A 26,560-nucleotide genomic window follows, 5' to 3' on the forward strand; every position below is an offset into this window, starting at 1 on the left:
TGACAATTTTTAAAATGCTCAAACACAAAAGTTGTAAACAACCCAACAAACTATAATGAGAAATTAAATTGCCTCCTACCTTTTATTCCTACAATTATTCCTACCCACTAAAATTATGACAAATCACCATTCAATTTAATTGTATTTGATATATTCCTAATATAGTGTTAATGATTTAGTTTAAAAAATATGGAAAGATGACACTTGTCATAATTTTATTGGGTAGGAACATTTGTAGGCATAAATAGTAGGAATCAATTTAATTTCTCAACTATAATTGAGATTCCTACAAGGAAAGTCACTAAAAAAAGCTGATCTTACTATCCTAGTTATCCGAATTTGTATGAACATATATCCATATACATATTTTTAGCAAAATATTACGGATATATACACACAATACAGGAAGAGAATACAATCAATATATAAAACAAAAATAAAAGATTCTAATTCTTTCATGATAACATATGATAAGTAACATTTCGATATCATTGGAGATGGGGCGGTGTGAGTCATCATCACACACAGTGTTAACGTTTCTCTCTCAGTCTCTCTGGACACGTGTCTGGCCAATATATCGCCAGCTACGTCAGTGCTTTCTATTTTTATGGAGAAGGTAGCCGACCAAAGCGACGTCGCTGTCAATTTGCGGTAAAAAACGACTTCATTTCCATTATTATGAAGTGGACGGCGATAAAATACACACATTTTTCTCATTGATACCCCACAATTTATTCCTATTTATAACCACTCCACCACTGATCTCCACCACCACACTCACTACAAACGTACTTTTCCAGTGATCAGAGTACTAGAGAGAAACAACAATGGAGGGAAAGGAAGAGGATGTTCATTTGGGAGCTAACAAGTACCGGGAAAGACAACCGATTGGGACGGCGGCGCAGGTGCCGGATAAGGATTACCAAGAACCACCACCGGCTCCGTTCTTTGAACCGTCGGAGCTTACTTCCTGGTCGTTTTACAGAGCTGGGATCGCTGAGTTTATCGCTACCTTTCTGTTTTTATACGTCACCGTTTTGACGGTCATGGGAGTAGTTAAGTCGCCGACCAAGTGCTCCACCGTTGGTATCCAAGGCATCGCATGGGCCTTCGGCGGCATGATCTTCGCACTCGTCTATTGCACAGCCGGAATCTCAGGTATATCACTTTCTAACAAAAGAATTAATCTTTATTAATTAGTTGGAGTAATTAACAATGAATTTGCAGGCGGGCATATTAATCCGGCGGTGACATTTGGGTTGTTTCTGGCGAGAAAACTGTCGTTGACCAGGGCGTTGTACTACATGGTGATGCAGTGTCTTGGCGCCATCTGCGGCGCCGGTGTCGTTAAGGGGTTCGAAGGAAGCAAACAGTATAAGCTACTCGGCGGTGGCGCAAACACGATCGCACACGGTTACACCAAGGGCGACGGCCTCGGTGCTGAAATCATCGGCACATTTGTCCTCGTTTACACTGTATTCTCCGCCACCGACGCCAAGCGCAGCGCCCGAGACTCCCATGTTCCGGTACGAACTAGTTCAACTCTTAAATTACCAATCTTCTAATAAAGACAACGATTTGAAAATGGGTTTTGTGTTGATTTTTCAGATATTGGCGCCGTTGCCAATTGGGTTCGCCGTGTTTTTGGTGCACTTGGCCACCATTCCGATCACCGGAACTGGAATTAACCCGGCAAGGAGCTTGGGAGCTGCCATTATTTTCAACCAGGACCACGCATGGAATGATCACGTAAGTATTCCACCTCCATTTATATAAATGTTGATTTAAATACAAGATCATATGAATAATGTTTTGATAAAGATTTGTCGTTTTTGTGTTTGTGGGAATGCAGTGGGTATTCTGGGTCGGACCTTTCATCGGAGCAGCACTTGCGGCATTGTACCACGTAGTGGTGATCAGGGCCATCCCATTCAAGAACAAATGAGGAAGACGACGATCCTTTTGTTTGTTTTTTTGTTTTTGTTTGTAAAATGTATGTAGTAGTTGTAGTGGTTTCCTTTGTTTTTCTAATAATTCCATAAGAATCCATTTGAGAATTGAGGTGGATGAGTCTGTTTGGGGTTCCACATCAAAGTATTTGTGGGCTTATCTTGTACTTTTCTGTAAATTTATTCTCTAAGCTGTTGGAATACTTATCTTCATATACGAATTGTTTTGATATATGCTTATCTCTATTTTAAATTGGTCTTTATCTTTTGTTTGGTATATAAACAACTATAATCGTTTTCTTCTCATCAATGAGAAACGTAGCTTTCTTTATTCTTCTCTGCCAAATTTCACATAGTATAAGAACGGGTCTGATATGACCTAAGCCACCACAGGACGTGTTGACGCATCTTCATCAAAGACATACATTGATGTCATGTCTCCAGTCTGGTCTGGTCTTCCTCACCCCGGTTGATCATCCTTGCCAGAATTTTGTTGGAGAAAACTTACTCCATGACAGAAATTACAGTGACTAGTAATTATAGTGACCGGCAAAACGAGATGACAAATGCATTAATTGTTTGCCAAAAACAAGTTTGGTTTCATTGATGGCACAATTGTTTGCCAAAAACAAGTTTGGTTTCATTGATGGCACAATGTCGATGCCAAAAGATTCTCATGAATTGGAGGAGATGCAATGCAATGGTACGAGGATGACTTGTGAGTTCAATGGAGAAAGATATCAAGAGCAATGTAAATTATGCAGTTACTTCACACGACATTAGTTACTTCACATGACATTAGGGTGGATCTTGAAGAGCGCTTTGGAAAAGAAAACGCCCCCAGGACATAGGAATTGAGAAGAACTGTCACTACCTTACGACAAAGAGATATGTCCGTATCTATATACTACATGAAGCTTAGGAGTTTGAGGGATGAAATACAATCTGTAAGTCCTCCACTCTCGTGTGTTTGTAATGGTTGCAAGTATGATGTCAACAAGGAAAGGTTGCATAACTTCCTAATCGGGTTGAATGATGAGTATAATGTTGTCAAGACACAAATCTTTTTGAACCTTTTCGGGTATTTATGAAAGACTTATATTTTGTGTTGTTTGATCCCAATTATTTCTCTTCTTAGGACTGAGGCTTTCATTTTCGGAAAATATTTATCTAAGAAAAGGCGTGCAAGGTCTACCCATGTATTGATCGTCCCCGGTGGGAGATCATAAAGTCGGTCTTTAGCTCCATCTTGCATCGCAAAGGGGAATGCTCTAAGTTTGATTTGATCATCTGCTACATTGTGTGGTTTCATGCCAACACACACAACATGGAATTCAGCGAAGAATTTGTGGGGATCTTCATTTTCTCGGCCTCTAAAGGTTAGGAGTAAGTGGATGAGGCGTAATTATAGTTCAAAGTTTGTGGCTATTGGATATGTGATGCAAAGAGGTTGTTGAGTAACCTTTTGCCTAGCCCATTGGCGAAGTGTTTGCTCGGGTAGGTTTTGTGGACCACGGTTGTTGTTATTATTATTACCTACGTTTCCTCGTTAGTCTTCCATGGTGAAAGTAGGAATTTAAGTTTATGTGGGTATGAAGTCTGTGATACTATGCGTAGGTGAAGAGGGTGGAGTGGTGTTTCGGGATAATGATGGTTGTAATGAGAGTGAGAAGGTTTTGGTTTCATTTTCTGATACACTTGAGAGGGGTATGTCCTCCCAAATGTTAATGATGAGAGGAGTGGATAATGAAGAAGTCCTGAAACTTGGTTGCCTCTTACGAAACTTGGCTTGCTTTTATAACCTCATTAAAGTCTTATCTATCTCCATGTCAATTGGCAATGATGTACCTGTATGTAAAGATCTAAGCATAAACAATTAGTAAAACCATGTACCCATCAACGATGCCAATTTGTTAGGTGTGTCAAACCCAATAAATAATAGAGGTACAATAGACTCCAAATACATTGTTTTAATATACTAAAAAGTAGTACAAGGCAAGTAGGTTCGAACCACAAAGACACGATACAATCAATCTATACCTCTTTGCGCAAAGTACTTTGATAAAAAGGGGGGGGGGTTGTTTGCAAAAGTCTAATAATGAAAATAACAATCTACTATGAGACCGTGCAGAAAATGAAATAAAGTTGTAAACAGTTTGTTGGAATGTTTCTAGTTCTAGTTCTTAATGTTGTCATTTAACTTGATTATAACGTCATGTCATGATTGTTATTGTAAATTGGTACTGAAAGATATTAACACACTCTAATACCTCTCGCTTGTCAAATTATCTAACAAAAATATACTCTTTGACTAGACCTAACTTCACAAAATTCAACCGAAACACGCTCTTAGATTGTCACACCCCCAAACCTGAACGGCGGAAACGTTCGGGGGCGAAGGACGTCATATTTAGTATCACAACAATTGAATAGTAAAGAAAGTACACACCACCATAACATATATATTTAAAAAGTTTACATGATTGAATCTATTACATGTTTAAAAGTCAAATACATGATGATGAATTCCAAAAGATGATATTAACACCAGAGCGTTAATCCCCAAAAGTAGTTGCTAACATTGATTAGTGGTTTCCTGAGAATACAAGTTATTTCAATAAAAAGTGTCAACAATTAAGTTGGTGAGTTCATTAGTAGTGTTTTGAGAAAATGAATGTCATTCGAAATTTCGTGTATGTTTTCCAGAAAATCCGATATTTTCTAACATATGTATGAAATGAGTATGAAAGATCGTTGTATAAACTATATGTATATGAACCAGGAAAATCCCTTATTTTCCTAAGAATGATGTTGTAAATTGTTATTGTACACAATGAATGTATTTGAACCAGGAAAATCCCTTATTTTCCTAAAAGTGAAATGCGGCCTTAAATGACCAAGACTGTAACCTGTAAGCAAATATGAAATGCTTAAAATGATAATGTATAGTTTTATTATGAAGTAAAACTAGTTGTGGAAGTATTTATCCTGAATTCTGAACATGCCGATAATACCTTAGAATATAGTTATTACCCCTAAGTATGATTGAGTTATGTATTACTACGTGCATGAGTCATTGTTTCCGCTTTGCGAGTCTCTCATAACCATACTAGACGTAGTACCGAATGTTGACATTTTTCACCTCGGTTCGACTGTAGCTAACAGTCAGGGTGCGGAGTCGTCAGCCCCATATAGATCTATACAAAAATTCACGCTCTCCCTCCAGGAGACTCTGGCTATAGAAGTGACGAGTAATATGATGAAAATCGTTTGACAATATAAGATAACAATTAAGTCACGTATCCAAAAGTGTGTATGTTTATATCCAAATTGATTACCCTTAATGACAGTGTTAACAAAGGCATAATAAAGAGTTGTGTTTTCTTAAATACACATAATGTTATAGTTAAAAAAAAGGTTACCCTTGACATGATATGTTATGTAAACATATTAATAAAGCATATTTCCTTTTGTAAACATGTTTTATCCCGAGAGGGTAAAGTGGTGTAAGGTATTTTGCATGTTATCAACTTCAAATGATACTTATAAAAACAACATGAAATGTATAACAAAAGATTGATGTTTTCACACGGGATTAACCGTGTGTTTACTTGTATTCACCCCCCCCCCCCTAAAAGCATATAAAAAGGTATTTAAAAACGTATGTGATATGGGTATGAACTCACTTGGTTGAAGTGGTAGTTTGAAGAAGGTGAGACTAAACTCGAGCAGAACTTCGACTGGAGAAAGCTGAAAATCTTGGGAATCCCGGGTATCTCGAGAGCGTCGAGACTTGCGTTGCGTGTTAGGGATAATACCGGGGATTTGAGGTAATCTTATAGGGACTCAAGAGGTGTTCGGTGGAGGAAATGGTGAGAGAATGACAACCAAACCCGGAGCCCTAACCTCCCTTTTATAGTGTTGGGGGCACTCATGAATGCAAGGCGTTCCCCTGAGTCGTCATGGATTACGTACTCTTGATTCGACAGATGGATGAGACTGGCTCTGTGCCCTGAAAGCAGGGGGTTCCCTAAGACCTGCCTCGGGTTTTGTGCCTCGATCTAGTAAAATGCGTGACTTTCGTGTATTAGCTCCGTTTTCAACGTTCTTTATATATCGCGAAGGTGAGAATATACTCTACAACTTTCGTTTAGACTTCATCGGCTAATTTTGACTTTATTTCTAATAATATATTTTTAACAGGACGGGACTCGAAAAGTCCGTTAAAAATCCATAACTTCTTCATCCGATGTTTATTTTCGTCTGTCTTTTTACCGTTGTACTACTATTGACGAGATCTTCGATTCTCTTTTAGGTCATGTCCTCTAAAAATCGCTCAATCCTTATTTCGAGTTTTTAGCTGTCTACTGTTATATCCGAAACTTGGAAAAATCATAACTTTCTCATACGAAATCAGATTTGGACGTTCTTTTTATGTATGTTTACAGTTTAATGATATCAACAACTTTCATTTAGATACTTTAGGCTAAAAGGTATTTTATTGGAATTTTGCATTTTACGCTTAATAGTGTTTTACTTGTATTGTCGCGGATCTTCGATTGGCCATAACTTTTTTGTTATAACTCGGATTTTAGTGTTCTTTATATTTCTGAAAACCTTGTTACGATATCTACCACTTGTTCCATCCCAATTAAGACTTTATAAAAGTTTAATTTTGGCTTAAATTTTGTTGGCGTTACATAGATTGTATTGAAAATCTACATTAAGTTTTGTACAAGCTTCCCAACAATGTTCATTTCTTCTCTTATGCTCGGAAGTGTGAAAACATGTGATATATATTCTAAAATACGAAAACATATTGTTTGTTACCAATCATTAACTTTATAGAACTATTAAGTTACCTAAAAGTTAATTAACTACACAAGAATTCAGTTCATATAAATGGTCAATCAAACACAAATCAAATTCAAGGATTCTAGTTTAAACACGAACATAATCACTAGAATAGACTCATAAATCAAGTTTCAAGTCATATGCTTAAAGTCAAGCAATCAACATGTTTTTAATAAGAACTAGAAATTAAGGTTTCTTAGCCACACATGGCTAAGAACAAATCAACCAACAAAAAAGATGGGAATGAAAGTGTTTAATTCATACAAATGGAAAAAAAAGTGTTTGAAATGATTAGTAGCCTTCAAAAGTCCTCCAAAATCACCAGAACTTGCTCCCCAAACCGTATTCGATGAAAAATGGTGATTTCCTCTATTTTAGTACCTACGTAAGTGCTTAATTCAAGGCCATGTGTTTTTAGCATGCCCATGTGTTTTGACCATGTGCTTTTAGCATGGCCATATGTTTTAACCATGTGTTTTTAGCATGGCCATGCATTTTGCAAAAAAAATAAATAAATAAATAAAAATTAAAAAAAAATCAATAAGTCTTCAAACTTTGCTACGTTTTCGGTCTAGCTTCACTCCGAGTCATGTTGCTCAAAATATGATGAAAATGAAAAACACAACCCGTGTCGGTGTGACACGGGCCATGCTTTAAACGCGGCCCTTTGCTATGATGAAAGACGACGATTCGATTTATGTCTTCATGATCTTTTCCGCGACACTCCCGATTCATCTTCTCTCTATGCTCCAAGCTCTTTTCTCACCTCCAATGCTCCAAGATCCATAATGTCTACAAAATAAACCAAAAGTAATGAAGTACCAGGAATTTCGAATAAAATATGCAAGTACCAAAATAGTTAACTAAATGCAAGAGTTTAGAAGTAAAATGCAATGAGATGACAGAAATAGACGTTCAAAATAGGTACATAAAATGCACTTAACAAAACTCCCCAAGCGTAGACCTTTCTTGTCTCAAGAAAGAGCAAAAATAAGTGTAGACTGGAGAGAGGGAACAAGAAGAAAGTAAACAATCTAAATCCTAAATTTTTGAAAATAATGCAATAAACAAAAAAAGGATCTAATCCAATTAACCTTATTTTGTTACACAATCAAGATTGTACCTGTCGTGCCTTGAACTCACTTGACATTAGCCCCACAAAGATATATAAAATTATAAATAAGACTTTTAGGCATTCCCTAATACGACTTAACAGAATCAAAAGTTACAACACGTATTCACTTTTTTTGGTATTGGGTTAGCACATTGAACAAATTATGACCTTACTTTCATGCAAATATATGATGAAAAATATGTTCAATTATGTTCATTTTGCAAAACATGACAATGACCAAATCCATCTATTTTTTGACCAACAATAATATTTTTCTAAAAAATATTTTCTACAAATTCATTGGGATTTACTCAGATTGGTTATATGTTTCATACCACTTACACCACTCAAAGTAGTTAATAATTAGTCCCAATGTCACAAGTTCAACTCCAAGTCAAAGAGAATCTTTTGGCAGCCTAGTTTTCCTAATTGTATTTATTTATGCAACTCAAGTTGTGGAATTTTCCACTTATTGACTCGATACTATGGAATTATCCACTTATTAACTTGATACTGAGGAATTGTCCACTTATTGACTTGATGAATTTTTTTTCTGAAAGTTTTTGGATGCAATGTAGAAAATGAGATGCAAAAGCTTAAAAATTAGAATAGAAAGAAAATATTTCTGGAATTCTTTTATAAATTTTTGGATGCAATGCAAACTAAGAATAAGTTGCAAATAAAATATTTTTGTAATGTATGGTGATTAATAATGCAAAATGCTATGAAATAAAATACAAAATAAAAATATTTTTGTAATTTTCTTTAGATGGTTTGAAATGAATGCACTTTAAAAATGAAAATAAGAACAACAAAATCCTTTATGAAATTTTTTTGATGAAATTCATGAGGAAACTAGAACCTAATATACAAAGACCATTCCCCAAGCTTAAGATTAAGCTTTGTCCTAGATGCTAGGAGAGCATAGGGCAACCTACTAACCGTGGGGAGTCCAACATTGAAGGAACTGCATAACCACATAATGCTTATTTTGTATTGTTTATGTCAATTGTTTAACAAAGGCGTTGGTTGCAAACAAATCAGCACGAATGTCTGCAACAGCTTGATCAAGGAGATCAAAACGTCTCATGTATGTGTCATGGTACTAAATCTTCCGAAGGGTGTAGATGTAATGTATGGTCTCCATCGGGGAAACAAAAGTAGATTCTCTTTAAGTGGGAGGAGTAGAGTGCACGGGAGGAACATAGAGATTACCACGAGCGTTGTCTTCATGGTTGACGACTTTCCACTCTGGAGCACTCGAGATAGGCTTAGGAGCGCATGGAATGGAATTTATAGAAATATTATTTGGTAGACACCACCGAGTCTGAGTAATATCCTGCTGGAGCTGGAGGGAAATGAGGTCCCTAGAAGGAATTCGAAAATGTTGTTTTTTCTTCATCAACCATGTAAGACTACCGTTACTCTCTTTGTGGAAGAAGGACAAGGCTTCAAGGACATTGCACACGAGGGCATTGGAGCTTGGTGTGATTTTCTCGAGATCATCCATTTCTTCTCAAAACGTTCGACAGAAGAAAGATTCTTGAAGTAAAATGCAATGAGATGAAAGAAATAGACGAGCAAAATAGGTGTATAAAATGCACTTAACAACCTCCCCAAGCTTATACCTTTCTTGTCTCAAGAAAGAGCAAAAATAAGTGTAGACCGGAGAGAGAAAAAAGAAGAAAGTAAAAAATCTAAATACTAAGTTTTTGAAAAGAATGCAATAAATAAAACAAAAAAATAGGATTCAATCCAATTAACCTTATTGTGTTACACAATCGACATTATACTTATCATGTATTGAACTAACTTAACATTAGCCCTACAACGATATACAACATTATAAACAAGACTTTTAGTCGTTCCCTAATACAACTTAACAAAATCAAAAGTTACAACACGTATTCACTTTTTTTGGTATTGGGTTAGCACATTGAACAAATTATGGTATTACTTTCATGGGTAGGGCAGGAGTCCAGCACAGAGGAGCAGAGCATTGCAGTGTCAGTTAGGAGAGACCAGTTAGGAGAGACCAGGGTTCCAATAGGTGATATTGCGGGTATGTTCTCTTTTGCTTTCTTCTTGATTTTTATAAGTAATTATGTTGTTGTGGAGTTTTTTTATTGGTTTGGGTAAGCATGATCTTTGGTTTAGTCTATGTTATTGTCTAGTTTATATCATCAAGAATTGTTATATACCATTTTGCATGCCAAGAGTCATTAGTGGGTTGTCTCTTGCTTAGGGGATTCAGTTTGTTCAGGTTCTTTGATGGGTCAATTTAGGGGTATCGGTTGGAAGGTCTATGGTCAGGATTAGCAGGTTAGTTCTCCTGTGAAGTCAGAGCTAAGTTGTTTTAGCATTTGATCTGGCAGGATCGGCGGTCTCTATGGAAGAATTGTTGGGTTCAAGCACTACCGTTGCTAGGGAAGGAGCGGTAGTAAGAAGATGGTGGTGGTGGTTACATGAGCTTGGTTGGCCACTGGGAGCGCCAATGGAATTTATTTATTGCAAGGGTTATGGTATTTTTTACCAGTATAAAAGGACTTAAGGATTTGGGTGCCGTATCATAAGAAGCATTTGGGGCTGTCGCACTTGCTAAGATTTCGAGGAGTGTTCATTTGTATTTCAAGAGTTATATGGTCAATGGGATTTGCTAGTGATGGAACACTAGTATTGGTAAGCACAAGCTGTAGGGGGTTCAAATTATAAGGATGTAAGATGGTTTAGGAATCCATCAAAACTTCATGGGTTGGGAGAGCTTCGACAAATCCAAGTGGGGGAGAATCGTTCATATTTTCGGAAGCTGAATTAGGCATGAAACTAGGATGAGTTTCACATCCTAGTCGGTAGGGAAAACGACTCAAGTGGCTGTCTGGATTGAAGATAGTGTAAGTTGGGATTCAGGAAACTTCCAACAGTTGGTTGTCCTCTTCTTGGTGTTCGATATCAGGCATATAGATGGATCCAGGTGGAGGGTTGTGTTAGAGCCTCCCTATTTGTTCTTGCCTGATTAAGGCTGTGGGGTTCGAGGCATGACCCGAACACCTGATTGGAGTATAGTGAGATGCATGTTCGACTCCAGATGAGTATGGATGGATTATTAGATGTGTTGTAAGATTGTGGGGTGGCCCGTAGCATTCAATAGGTTGGTAGATAGTGTTGGAGCATTGTAAGATTGCAGGGTGGCCCATAGCATTCACCGGCGCTTGAGTAGCGGTGAGGGCATCCCAAATATATGATTTGGCTTTTAGGTTTCTTTAGATGGATTAGACCAAAGTATGTCAGTTTTTAAGAGTGTGGGAAGGCCACAACATCCATAAGATTAAATAAGTGATGGGTTGTATGTGGCCGATTGTGATATAAGACTATAGTTGGTCATGTAGCATTCACTTTTAGCATTGGATTTGGGTGGCGTCAGGATTGTCGGTCAGTTATGATCAGTTGGATCAGAAAGGGTGTTATAGCCAAAGTGGCGAGATATCTAGGACAATTATTATCGGATGAGGCCTGCATTCAGAAGTTGTGTGGTGCGGTTGTGTACGACTAGTTATCTCAGCAACCGGGTGGAAAGCTGGTGAATCAGTTTTTTGGCAGGTAAGTTGGGGCTAGGGAGGTCTCAGATGCTTTTGGAAAGCGGCTAGGCGCAGCAAGATGATTCGTGGTGGTATTTGTGATTTGGGAATCGTTTGTGGGGTCGCTTGCTATTCGGTGAATATGTTAAGTCACTTGTAGTGTCACACCCCCGGCCATGACGGAACATGTCGGGAGTGCAACTAAATTCATAGATCACAAATAAACTGAATATATAACACAACTACAAGGATAAGCAAACAACATTTGTATTTCATCATTAAGTTTGAATACAAGGTTCTTACACGTAATAATAGTATAGTAGTTGCCTTAAACAGGTAAGTAGATAAAAAAAATAGATAGCTAGGTCATTTGTACTTGTTAGGGTGCAAAGTTATTCATGATTGATTTTGTAAATGTTTGACTTTTGTAAAACCTACTTGCATGTGGAGTATTAGCTTTTTGATACATGTGTTAGTGAGAGTGAGAGAGAGACATGTAAACACCTCTATATAAGGTGGGTTTGTCCACTTCTAGAGGTGTGCTTGAGAGATGTAGTCATAGTGATTAGTAAGTGAGATATTTATGAAGTTCTAGACTAGATCCTTTTTTGTACTCATTTACTATGATCGAATATATCTTTTAGCACCCAAATCACCATGTTCAATTGTGCAAGCTTTAATTCCGCATGCCAAACCATGTTCTTTGTCACTACAGTATTCCATGATCAATCTTGTGTCTAAACGCTTGTCTAATGATTTACTGAGAATACATGTAAGATTTGAGGTCAACACAAAGATTGGTGAGCGTTACAGGTTTTCTTCTAACTGTAGTAATACTATTAAAAAGTCTAAAAAGTATTTTCTTTGTATGCATGAAAACTGTTAAAACAGTGTTTGCAATGAGTCTTTAAAAGCCAAAATATATAGTTTGTATAAGTAAATCCATACATAAAATTGTGTTTGTAATGAATCTGTGAAAGACAAAACGTTATGTTCCATAAGTAATTCCATAAATAGTTTTTAAAGCAACCAAGCCCATGGTTGTACGGATAACGGATAAACAGACATACAAATATACGGATAAAGTCATCTGCCAAGGTTGTACTTAACAACCGGACATACAAATATACGAATAAAGCTATCTGCCAAGGTTGTAGTTAACAACCGCAAATGCGGATAAACGGATAAAGGACAAGTATATTTTTGATAAGCATACACGTAGAAATGTACGATACTTGTTTAAATAGTTGATAAAACTTAGGGTAGTGTACACAAGCACATGAATGAGCCTATGATACAAGTTCTATAACTTGTATAAATATATAAACCTATATATATATTTTTGTGTACATATGAGGTATATTGAAACTACCTAGTTGATAACTGTTTATACAGTCATAGCATATTTGTAGTCAGAATGTATATATTATTTTTATTAGATGTATTATTTTAACAACATAACGTATGTAAATATTGATGTTTAAAACGATTTTGTTTACTTATAACATATAAGTATTTAAACAAATATTTCACAAGCTAGAAATGTGTTTACATAAAATAATGATAATTCAAGTGTATTTTGTAAGATAAATATTACTTAGTACACGTACTACCAGGTACAGACAAGGGTTAGACATAAAACACCGAAAGGCAGGACCATTTTAGCATTTAAGTCGTTCTGAAATCTAACAACCCGATGCAACCTTTCAAACCAGATTCCTCATACCATAACTAGTAGAGTAGTAAATAATACTTTTGTATGATTTATATCGCATAAAAATGATAATGTTGTTTGTATAAACAAAGCATTTATATATATATATATATATATATATATATATATATATATATATATATATATATATAGTACAAGTAGTACATGTATCCCCCCCACCCCCACCCTCCAAAAATATGTAAAAGTGGGGCCGTAACACTCACCCTTGAAGCATGAGTTCGAGTTGTTTCGCAAATACACCATTCTTGAACTTTGAAAAACTCTCGGGACCGTTTCGTAACAAATATATTGGGTGTTGTTTGGTAATTTAATTAACAAAAATAGGGATGATTTTGTCAAAACAATTCAAGGGAGGGACTGAAATGGTTTAATGGTTTAATCTGAGTCTTGGATTGGTATTGTTAAGAAATCTTCATGGGAGGGATTGAAATGGTTTAAATGGTTTAATCTGAGTCTTGGATTGGTATTGTTAAGAAATCTCCATAGGAGGGGCTGTTTTAAATAAAATACACCAAAGTTTGGGAAGTGTTTTCATTTTGCAAAAATGGTTCAAGTGAGGATGTATTTTGCTCATTTTATAAATACAAAACGATTTTAGGGCTTTTATAAAAAGAAATTTCAAGGAGGGACTCTTTTGTTTAGAAAACTAAACTAAGGAAAATTAGGGCTTTTAAAACTTTTTTTTTTTTTTTTTTTTGATCGGGTAAGGAGAAGAACGCTACGAACGAAAGCCAGCGATGAGGATGGCGATGGCGACTGAAAGGTTCACGAGGGCTCACAGATGGCACAATGATTCGCCGATCGATTGCAAAGTGGTGGCTGTCTCCGGGGTTTGACTTGAGCGAAGCCACGCAGCTGCGAAGAAGCAGCGGGGCTGCGTTCTTGCTTCTCCGTCGATAGGGTGCGAAGGGAAAAAGGGCACCTTCGGGGTTGACGAAGCCGAAGGAAAAGAAAGAGGGGAAGAAGCGAGGATTTAGGTCCAACGATTTCTCCCTGGTTCCTGCGTCTTGTAGCCGACAGAAGTCAAGGAGGTTACATCTCCGGAGCTTGGTTCATCGGAGAGGCGAGATGTCCGAAAGAAGGTAGAAAAGGACGAAAGCAGATGAGTCTTCCATCGAGTGCTTGGTCAGCGAGGAAAAAGGGGGCAGCCGATCCCCGACAGGTCTTCATCTCTGATTTGGTTCGATTTCTTCGCTTGATCAGAAAGGAATGACGAAGGCATCAACTATAAGGGTTTCTCCTTTTTTTTTTTTTTTTTATTGTTCTTGACAAAATTGATTTAATGAACTTTGATAGGGAAAATGAACAAGAATTAGTATTTTTTTTTTCATTAGGCAGAAATTTTGAAGAAGAGAAAGATTTTTTTTTTCTTTTGTGTTCATGTATCTTGGAGAATACGAAGAAGTAGGCGGGAACCAGAAATAGGGAATAAGACTTGTTAAGGTAATTAATTTTTGGGTTTTTCACACTATTTTTTTTTTTTTACATATCTAGGAGGGGGTTTGGCTTAGCTTTTGAGAGGCAAACGTCCTTTTTGTAAAAGAATTTTTTGTAAAAAGTTATTTTTTTTAAATGTGTTTGGATTGGCTTTGAACGGAAAAAGTCAAAAATTAAGGTGTTTGGTTTAACTTTTACATGTAAAATGATAAAAAAAAAAAAAAAGACTTGTTTAGGGTAGATGAGGGGTATATTGGTAATTTAATATTTTTAGCTGGTGAAAAGTTGGGAAAAATCAGGTAATCGTGACTTTTCAAAAAGACTCAAATTACTCTATGGGAAAAGTCATTTACAAAAGTTCTTTTTCCTTTGCCAAACATCTTTTGAGACTTTTTCTAAAAGATAAAGTCAAAAGTCATTTAAAAAGCTAAGCCAAACACCCTCTAGGTAACAAACTTTTTGGAACTATTCACATATGACCATTATGACCTGCTGTAGCAGGTTACATCCAGCTACAACAGGTCATAATGATTATATGTGAACAGTTTCATCAAGTTCGTTACCTAGATGTGTACAAAAAAAAAATTAGTTACCTAAATATGAACAAAACCAAAAGTAATAGTAAATTACATGAATGGTCCCTATGGTATAGGGGAATTTGTGCATTTGATCCCTAACTTATTCTTTTCAACTCGGATGCTCTCTACTGTTTATTTTTGTTGCGCGCTTAGTCCCTGTCTTACCTAAAAAGATTATTATGCCCTTATTAATTAATTTTTTTAATTAATTTTCTTATTTATGTTTTTTTTATATGTTTAAAAAAATTAATAGACCCCACATATCTGTATCTCCTCATCGTAAATCTGAAACCACATTTGAAAATTTTAATTTGGGTCCCACCGGTCACCATCCCATCTCACATCCTCTTCAACCTTTATTTTCTTTCAATCTTTAGTGACATGGAACTCTTCACCATCCTTTTTTTTTTATCCTTCAACTCTGGCGAACAAACACCATAACCCACAGTCTCTTCACTTTATTGGGTTGTGGTGTTGGTTCGCTGAAGTTGATGGACCGAAAAAGAATAGATGGTGAAGACTTCATTCTCATTAAATATGGAAAAGAAATAAAAGTTTAGGATGATGAAAGATAGAATGGTGAGGAGATACGAATATGTAAGGTCTATTAGTTTTTTTAAACATATAAAAAATACATAAATAAGAAAATTAATTTAAAAAAATTAAATTAAAAGGACACACTAGTTTTTTTTGGTAAGACATTGACCAAACGAAACAAAACAAAACAGTAGGGACCATCCAAATTAAAAAAATAAGTTAGGGATCAAACACATAAATTCCCCCAAACCACAGGGACCATTCGTGTAATTTACTCTTACTTTTGGTTTGTTCATATTTGGGTAACTATTTTTCTTTTGTACACATCTAGGTAACGAACTTGTTGAAAGTGTTCACATGTAACCATTATGATCTACTGTAACCAGAGGTAACCTGCTACAGCAGGTCATAATGGTCATATGTGAACAATTTCAAAAAGTTTGTTAGCTAGATGTATACAAAAAAAAGATAGTTACCTACATGTGAACGAACCGAAAAGTTAATTACCTTAATTAGTCTTATTCCCCCAGAAATATATAGGTGTTTGCGGCTTAGAATTTTTAACATTGTACAAGTTTTGTTTGAGTATGATTTTTTCTATCCATTTATGTGTATAGTTATATAAGCCTTTGTATATAAACTTGGTTTGAGTGATTAGTAGGTGGAGTGCTGTAAGGAAAAAAAAACAAAAACGTGTATTCTTGTTGCTTGACAGGAAGAAAATAAAAGGACAATTGTTTTTGGGTTTGGCTGCAGCTCCATTTTAAAGGGAAACACATTTTCTTTCCTTTTTGAGTGTCTTATTGTTTTGAAGTATTACTTATAAGTAATTTTGCTTTATTTATTTATTAGTAATTTTGGCTTTATTTATTTATTTGTATTTGATAGATTAAATAGATGTAGTTGTGTATCAATGGATCTTTTATTATATTTCCCATGACTTCATTTCTATTCGAATGTGTATTTAGTTATCTCATAGAAAAGAAACATTTTACACATAACGTGAATACATACACCTTTTATTAATTTGAGGTGCCAAGACACTAACCATGCCAAGTATTGGTCCTTAAATCGTCACACATGATTGTTATATATCCATATGTATACGTTTGGGTCTTTTGGTAACACTTTCATATACATATAATGTTTATTTACTTATTTTATAGATTATATACATTTTATAAAAGCTATAGTGACAACTCATGTAATTAATTAAAAATTATGCTATGTACGCGAATGTATCTAGTTACACAAGAATTTAAAAATTATAAGATTATTTTCATTGTTAAAATTCACTTTATCCAGCTTGGATTCTTATATTTTTCCAGAATACATAACCAATAATAAAATCATGTCGAAGTAAATAGTTTAAGGTTTCGCAATTAATAAAATATGAAAACGTCTGATTTTTTAACTTTTATAAATATTTTTGTTAAAAATATTTTGAATATGAAGTTAAATATTTGATTATAGTCTGAGTCTAAAAATGCTTTTGGAAAATCTTATTTGAGGTGTCCAAGTCCCTCAACGGGTAGAATCGGTTTTGATAGTTTTTAAGAAATCAGTATTATACTGATTTTGAATTCTTAAAATGGTTGTATTCTTTGCATAAGAATGTCGTTTTTACAATCTTTATAGATTTCGGAATCAGGGAAACACATACTATGAGGCTTAAGTGTTTGTATTGCTCAAAACTACTTAATACAAAATTTCAGTTTTTTAGACGCATTCTTATGGTTGCAGTTTGAGCTGTTTGATTGGTTTCCAGATTACATATTTGGAAGTAAGATACCATCTGGTATCTTATAATACTTAAAATAACTCATTTATTTTACATTAGATGCTCTAAAACTCAATGAGTTAAATTTTCACGAGATTCACGGTGAAATGGCCGACTATAATTTTTGCACTAAATTTCAGGATGTTACATTACCTCCTTGTTAAAAGAAAATTTCATCCCAAAATTGAGTTTGTACTCATAATACACAGGGCTTCGATAAATAGTAATGTATTTTCGTGGTACATAATCCCTACCTGGTCATTCTATAATTGTTTTGGGCATATATGTCGTATATAATCAAGATCGAATAGACGATCAAATAAGTGATTCTACCTTAAGCCCCACAACCAAACAAGGAATAGGAAGTAAAGCGGAGTCACAAATTCAAAGTCTGTAGAATCCAAATTATATACAACCCTAACGTATACACTTAGCAAGCATAGATGACCAACAAGGGTCCTTAGTTTCTATATGATTGACGTGATTATTCAGGGTGAGAAAGCAATTGATGAGTATTTCTAAAGTGTTTTCTATTTGGTTGATTGCCATATCTAATGTCTACCTTTCATTAAGTTTGCAAAATTTATGTTCTGCAGTCCTTCCTCCTGCCGTAGTGCTTGGGGTTTTTCTACAGTACCTCGAGATGTAACATTTCATGTTACACCTGTTGCAGATTATTGATGGGTTTTGGTCATAAGACATCCTATGTGCTCATACAAACCCTAATGCTTGGATCTAGGTTTCTCTATTGTACATGCTTTGAATCCAAGACTATAAACCCTAATTCTAGCATACAAGTAATCATATTAATATGTAATTAGGTTTAAGATCATACCTTGATTGTTATGTAGCAATAACAATCCCAATTCCTCCTTGAATTGACTTTGGAAGGCTTAGAGTCACAAGTGTCACTCCTCTAATGGTTCACAAACACCATAAGCAAGAGGATGAAGAGGAGAGAGGTTGGAGGCTTCCAAAAACGTGTGTAAACCCTTACAAGAAGCTTAGCCACGTTTTTGAGCCTTAAGGGGTCTTTATATATTTGGGCTATTAGGGTTATCTAACAAGGAAACCCTAATTTGGATGCTTAAGCCCTAAGCAACCCATAGACTCCTTTTATCAAGCCCATGGACGATTTCCTTATGGGTTTCCCATTAGAATTCGTCCATCCCTTAATACAAGGCAATCCATGACCCAAATTGCAATTATCTTATAATTACAATTCCAGTCCCTTAAGTTTAATTAATCTCTTTTAGACACAAAACTAATTACCAATTAATTATTGACTAATATTAATTAAACAATATGATTTCTCCTTTAATATATTATTCCCATAATATATTAATAAATGATATTTAATCCTTTCTCTCCATAATTCATCCTATCAAGTTGCTTTGGTGAAGGCAACCCAAAAGGACCATGCACCATCGGGTCAAGTACATACCAAAATAGTTATGGACTTAGACACTAATCCAACAGTCTCCCACTTGGATAAGTCTAATAACTATTATGCGTAAGACTTCAGATCCCGATCTGCAATCGTAGCTTTCCAAAGCCGCTGTCAACTCTGATCCTATCAGATACGCGTGCCCTTAGATAAGGGATCATATATTCCTCCATTCTAGATATCATCTGAGATATGATTTTTAATCATTCTCTTTGTACTATATCTCGATTTCTGATTTATGACGACAGACTAATTGAACAAATCAAATTAGCCCTAGCCCGGCCGAGCATTTACGTATGTCATCACTAAACCATCGAGGGGCCCAAAGATATCGCTTTTATTCTTTGAATAAAAGGAACGGATAAACTTTGATACAATGCATGCTTGCACTCACTCACCGAATTACACACAACAATATGTTTTATAACACCAAGTTACTGATGCGTTTACATATTATCAATGTGCAACCGATTCGCAAGATACAACTCACACATCTCGGTTTCAAGAATATAAGATGTTATCGTCTCACTAATCACTCGAGATAGTGATCCAAGTGAGCGTGGGTTTAATCCAATGCTCAAATCATATTCATAAGCACTCATGAACGTTGCAGCAAACATTTGCTTATGTCTAATACTCTTTTAGACAATCCACACACCAATTCACGACAGTCTTCATTCATATCTACTTCCAACATATGAATGATTGTGGCCCGTTTGAATAATTCGATTATTCTTAATAAACTCAATTATTCTGGAAGTCAAAAACATGCAAGGTGAAACACAAGAATAATACTAATCTCATATGGCCTCAACCCTTTGAGTATAAACAAAACACGTTTTATTTATCACCATATCGATTACTCATTATTTGTCGTTTCGGGTAATCAACTTTACACTTGAATTATTACACTTGTCCCATGCTCCTAGCATGCACACAATGTTTACCTATGGTTTTTACTTTGTGAAATAGACAAATTGAACACATTTCCAATCATTCTCATTTTACAACTCCAAATCCATTTTCTTAAGTGTAAGAATATCAAATTCTTGTTACTTATAGAATATACTAGATTCTAACACTTTATGCAACGATCCTTTTGTAATGTCACTGCACCAAAGTCTCAAAGACTATTGCCAATGATATTACAAAGTCCTTTAACGTAGATTGTTACAAGACAATTCCTTATATATGATGTCTCTCACTTAAAGTACATTCCTTTGAACATCCTTTTGCATAAAGGTTTCTAATCTAGTCATAGATTTTCAATATTTACTTCCCAATATGGACACGCTTCCATATTTTCCATATGACAACTAATTTCTTAATACAATCTTATCTATTCGTAATGATGTCGATATTGTCCATCCAATATGGAAACATTTCCATAATTTCCAATACTATACTTCCAACTACTCACAAGCGACCAATTCTCGTCGAACTTCGAATCGTCCTTTGATAGTTGTTTAATTATTTTAGTCATAACCAATTCTAGTCCCTTTTCCCTCTAAATGCGCTGGACATTTGGAAAATTTTAGAATGGTCAAACATTAAAGCATTTTAGAATGGTCAAACATTAAAGCATTTGCAATCGATCCTATACCCAAAGCGTATGGGACACGACACACAATGTTTTATTTTCTATGTTCTCAAAATTCGAATTGTGAAGAGGAATGCCGTAATCATAATCGAAATTTTAAGAACACACTATGTACCTTTGACTAAATTTATTAACATTCCACAACCTAATCCTTTAGATTTGAAATGAAGCATAATATTCTCTCCCTTAATTATAGCAAAACAACTATACAACCCTTACGACTTTGCAAGGTATAACTCTTGTTTTTCTATAATTAATATTGCCAACTTGCAAAACTTTCCATAATAATCATACAATCATAACTTTTATGCTCCCACTATCATGATGATTATTATAAAACATAACACTTATGCTCCCACTAGCTTCGACATGTATTCATAAACATCTTAACTTTCAGAAAAACAATACTTATTGAATTTCTTAAGTTCATGTTTCTAATAGTTAGTGCTTTGATAATCTTTTATCAAGGCTTCTTGAACTTATACACTTTTGCCTTAGATAGTTCATATGTGTGTCTTAACAATTAAGACTAATTGTCAAACCTCACAATTCAAATTATGGAAAGGGATGCCGTAACCATGATCGAATTCGAGAATGCAATTTTACAATCACTATCTTTTAAAATCTTTCTTAGTGAAAGCATTTTCTCACAATCATTTTCATGAAGGAGGAAATCTTATGACACTTAGATTTAAAAGGTGTATGTGTTCCTATCCATGTGAATTTGTTAAAACCAAAGTTTACGACAAATTCAAACTCATATGGATCGAACTTTCTTAATCTTGATTTCTTACCTTATGGTAGCACAGCTGCCCACCACGTCTTCCAAGTAGTTAAGCACCTCACCTTTTCCTATCAATGTACTTTCCATTGATCATGGTCCTTGCCTTTTATTCATTCAAATGAGAACTCATAGGACTCACATGCATAATTAACTCGATTGGATTGGCACAGAAACAAAATAATGTCTTCATGATAGGTTGTAAACCTCAACTCGTGTGCTAGTGATAATCGATAAGGTTTATTTGATTTGTTCTTGAAACTTTTCAAGACTATTAAGACTCCCACTGACTCCTTGACATATACGATTCTCTTATCAAAACATTTCTTGACAAACAAATATTCAAGAGTTAGTGTAGCTTTTATCAAAACAAAACACTTCATAATTTTGGTCTTAGTTGGTCTTTGTCTTATCCAAGACATCACAACTTTCCACAATTGATGAATGTTATAAACCTTCTTAATACTATTCACTCAATGTCACAATCTTGACTTTAAGACTTGTTTTGGAACGAAGTATGATTGACTTCTTGATTTGACCATTTCTTCAATCTTTGATTCCTCTTCTTGGACATACAATTGTACCAAGAATCACTTAGAGGATCAATTGAGATATGGTTCTTAATCATTAAGACCTATCATAAAGCATAAAAACTACTCTCCCTTCTTCTTAGAATGGGGAAACTCTTATCTTTCTGCCTACTTGATTCTTCTTATTCGTTTTGCTATTGATCTAAACCCTTTAATCAATTCAAAATTACACTTAATCTTGTAAGTGTAATCATATTTACTAAGCCTTTAGTAAATCATGACGAATATCTTTGTTACTCTTATGGTGAACTTGATCAACACACAACTTTGTGTACTCGATCTCCTAGTCCTTCACTTGACACTTTGTCAATGAATTAGTCTAATTTCCAAATATGAAATTTCTCATTCATCGTGCAACCAGGTTGTATGATTCCAAGTTTCTGTCCAATTGAAACTTGGGCGATGAGAAACTCTCCCTATTTGGTAAATTCTTGACTTTCCATAACACAATAAGAAACAAATCCATTATTGCTAATAATTTTAACATCAATTTTTCATACACGCCATTGTAAGGATAAATAAAATTTAAAATCAAAAATTTATTTTATTGCGGAAAAATTTGTCCTTACAATGCAACTCCTTGAAAAAATTATGCTAATACATCTTTCTTAGCAATCTAATTCTAACTCTAAGTAGTAGCTCAAGAATCTAATCTTCGAGAAACGCGATCGAAACCCTTTCCTTCACGGTTAGATTCTGCTCACTTCTTCCCTTAAGCTTCTTTTCTTTTCTTTGATCCTCCTAAACATCAATTGTAATCTTATCACATTATGTATTCAGAATCTAGAATGAAGCTTAAAAGGGTTAGTCAATGGATTTTTACCTAAATTAGAGCCATACGTTTCGACTCTCCCATCTCTTAGATCTCTTAGGTAAATAGGGCAGCTTCGTCTCCAATGCCCCTTCTCTTGGCAATAAAAGCAAATTGACTCCTTTTGGAATAGGACATGGAACTACTTCAGACATCGCCTTTCTCTTATGATAAATCTTTTCAATCATAGCATGTCTTTCGTTGCCATTGTCTATATCCATAGAGGTCTCGAGTGTAGATTCACCAATCAACTTTGCTTTTCTATTGCGCCAAACCATTGCTGATTCAGCAGCAATAAGCATATAGGTGAGATCTATAAGGGTCACGTCGCGGTTCATCATATAGTACTCTCTTACGAACTCACTATATGAGTTAGGAAGTGATTGAGAACCCAATCAATAGCCATCTCTTCACCGACAACGGATCCCATCATTCTTAACCTATCAATGTGTGACTTCATCCCTAAGACGTGTGCACACACCGACTTGCCCTCTTTATGTTTACTTGCCAAAAGGGCTTGAGTGATATTGAACCTTTCAATTTTACAATCTTGTGGGTTAGGGAGAATAATTGGAGGAGGAGGAGGAAGTGAAGCATGATTTCTTGTTCCTTGATCGAATCGTGGAATATCATCTTCATGTGGAATGCTTGTTCCACGGGATTTGAGAAGACCATAGTTGTCGAACTTTGACATCGGGAGAAAAACGAATTCAAGTTAGTTGATTGATTGAGTCCTTGGTAAATCACCCAAATGAAATTCCAAGGCTAGGACCCAACACAATATTCTACAACTCGGGAGAGGGATGCCGTAACCCAAATTGAAGAACATTTGAAGGTAAGTGAATGACGAGTCACTAATTTCCACCATGAAAAACGAAAAATAATTTTAAGTAATAAATCTATGAAAACTCCTAGATCCTTTGAGATTCATTGAATATTTCAATGGCATGTTTAAATCTCGATATGCCCCTCTTGTTTGTGACTGGGATGCCAAGGATCACAAAGCGGGTGTGAATAACCATGTAAACTACATGGTGCCCTCACATGTTACAATCACCTATTCGATGTGTCGGTAAACCACACACGCTCCACCGAACTATGACAAACATTGAGTCACCCTTTGCTACCTTTGCTTAGAACCATTTAGTGTGCCGGTAAACCACACACGCTCCACTAACGTCTTCGCAAGGGCACAAAGTGTAATTTCATGGAATTGCATCAATTCACTTTTGCCTAAGTAACTAAGATTGGGAATTTGAAAAACATTTAGTTACTTTGTATTTCATTATACTTATAATGGAAGGTTTCGTCCTATCCTACCCGTTCGGCTAACGACCCTCCACTAGTCAAGAGTGCGGTGGGTAAGAGTGGATACCCATTCAATCGCCATTTTATAGGCAATTTCCTTAAACACGCCTTATAGACCAGCTTCGTGAATGATGCCTACTAACGGTAAGACTCACTTTTACTCATACATATATATAATGTTATACTTTTAATGTTATATATAGTATAGGGTGTATTTTATACTTTTAAAATACTATATGGTTAACTTTAACAATTACACTTTTAATTCAATTAAATGGTTAACCTAAAATTTTATGGATTTGTTAAACCTCTTTTAATTATACTCCTTAATTAATTAATAAAACCATAAGGGTGTGATTTGAACTTTTCAAAACATTACTAGGGTTTTAGAATTTAACATTCCTAATTAAACTTTTAATCAACTTTTAAATTCCAAAACTTGAGGGCAAATTTTGAAATATTTCAAAACATTAGGGTTAGAATTTAAATAAGCATCAAAATTAAACTTTTTAATCAAAATTTAAATTCCAAAACTTGATGGCAAGTTTTGAAACATTTCAAAACATTAGGGTTTTAACTATTTAAATTTCAAAACTTCAAAACTTTTGGGTTCAAATTTAAACTATAAAACCTAAAGGGGAAAATATGAAACTTTTCATAACAATAAGGATCAAATAACAAATAATCTAAACTAACATTTAATTACATAATTATCCATATTTGATTTGTTTAATGATTTCTTGCAAAACAATTTATCAATTTACTCAAAATAATTAATCAATTATCTTATAAGGAAACAATTATCTTATTAATTGATAAATATCTTCATTTAGATCAAAAATATAGTCAAATATATCATATAATCGGATTAATATTGATCTAACATGATAAGGTAACTATCCATATGCAAAAACAGCAAGAAATCCCGAGATAAGCATTATCTGACGAGTTGACTCGTCGAGTCAGGCATGGACTCGTCGAGTCTGCATGGACTCGGCGAGTTCAGCCATGGACTCGGCGAGTCCAGCCTCCATAATCCAAAAAACCGAATTTTCCAGTTATACAATGCATCAATACAATTGAAACCATCCTAGTCTCTGATACCACTGATGGGTTTTGGTCATAAGACATCCTATGTGCTCATACAAACCCTAATGCTTGGATCTAGGTTTCTCTATTGTACATGCTTTGAATCCAAGACTATAAACCCTAATTCTAGCATACAAGTAATCATATTAATATGTAATTAGGTTTAAGATCATACCTTGATTGTTATGTAGCAATAACAATCCCACTTCCTCCTTGAATTGACTTTGGAAGGCTTAGAGTCACAAGTGTCACTCCTCTAATGGTTCACAAACACCATAAGCAAGAGGATGAAGAGTAGAGAGGTTGGAGGCTGCCAAAAATGTGTGTAAACCCTTACAAGAAGCTTAGCCACGTTTTTGAGCCTTAAGGGGTCTTTATATATTTGGGCTATTAGGGTTATCTAACAAGGAAACCCTAATTTAGATGCTTAAGCCCTAAGCAACCCATAGACTCCTTTTATCAAGCCCATGGACGATTTCCTTATGGGTTTCCCATTACAATTCGTCCATCCCTTAATACAAGGCAATCCATGGCCCAAATTGCAATTATCTTATAATTACAATTCCAGCCCCTTAAGTTTAATTAATCTCTTTTAGTCACAAAACTAATTACCAATTAATTATTGACTAATATTAATTAAACAATATGATTTCTCCTTTAATATATTATTCCCAAAATATATTAATAAATCATATTTAATCCTTTCTCTCCATAATTCATCCTATCAAGTTGCTTTGGTGAAGGCAACCCAAAAGGACCATGCACCATCAGGTCAAGTACATACCAAAATAGTTATGGACTTAGACACTAATCCAACAATTATCTCCGAGCAACTTCTGACATGATGGAAATTGCACTCTGTACAATGAGGTAAAGTCATAATATAGGACTTAGCTGGGGTGGGAGTGTTGGTAATTACGACATAGATAACCACAGGTTTTGGTTCAGTTTTGTGATGCTGGGAGTCACCCTTTGATTTCCCATGAAACTTCATTTTGGTACTTTGGCATGATTCTTTTCTACTGGTGGGGCCATGGTACCCTGACGGATACACTGCTCTGTAATAGTCCGGATCCCCAGGTATCTTTACTTTCATATTTTTGGTATTCTGTGAGGGGACTTGGCGAGTTGGAGGTCGAACTCGCCGAGTCGGGTCGCGGTTTTGGACGGATGTTCGCGTCCGGACTCGGCAAGTCCAAGGGATGGACTCGGCGAGTCCACACTATTTAATGAAACCCTAATTTCCCGGTCCTAAGCCCTATTTAAAGGACCTTATAGCCTTCATTTGCGGCCACCTTGAGCCCTGAGTGCACCCAAACGGCTGAGAGACTTTGTGAGTGAGATAGAGGCTATTTGTTCATCATTTTGTGTGATT

General features: G+C 35.4%; 1 protein-coding gene across 1 annotated transcript; it reads left to right on the forward strand.

Moving 5' to 3' along the window:
- Positions 1-749: 749 nt before the first annotated feature.
- Positions 750-2,181, forward strand: LOC145028292 (aquaporin PIP1-1-like). Its single transcript, XM_078976968.1, has 4 exons — positions 750-1,158; positions 1,228-1,526; positions 1,609-1,749; positions 1,853-2,181. Exons 1-4 carry the CDS (start codon positions 828-830, stop codon positions 1,943-1,945), a joined length of 864 nt encoding a protein of 287 aa, XP_078833094.1. The 5' UTR covers positions 750-827; the 3' UTR covers positions 1,946-2,181.
- The last annotated feature ends 24,379 nt before the right edge of the window (positions 2,182-26,560 follow it).

The sequence above is a fragment of the Lactuca saligna genome, chromosome 2 (genome assembly GCF_052625555.1).
Source record: "Lactuca saligna cultivar CGN05327 chromosome 2, ASM5262555v1, whole genome shotgun sequence".
In the NCBI taxonomy this organism is placed as follows: Eukaryota; Viridiplantae; Streptophyta; class Magnoliopsida; order Asterales; family Asteraceae; genus Lactuca; species Lactuca saligna.

Bases quoted from the DNA above. Each gene is read 5' to 3' on its own strand.
- LOC145028292 (XM_078976968.1), top strand. From the start codon at position 828: ATGGAGGGAAAGGAAGAGGATGTTCATTTGGGAGCTAACAAGTACCGG. The intron at 1,527-1,608 runs GTACGAACTAGT...TTGATTTTTCAG, and splicing joins CCCGAGACTCCCATGTTCCG to ATATTGGCGCCGTTGCCAAT. The intron at 1,750-1,852 runs GTAAGTATTCCA...GTGGGAATGCAG, and splicing joins ACCACGCATGGAATGATCAC to TGGGTATTCTGGGTCGGACC.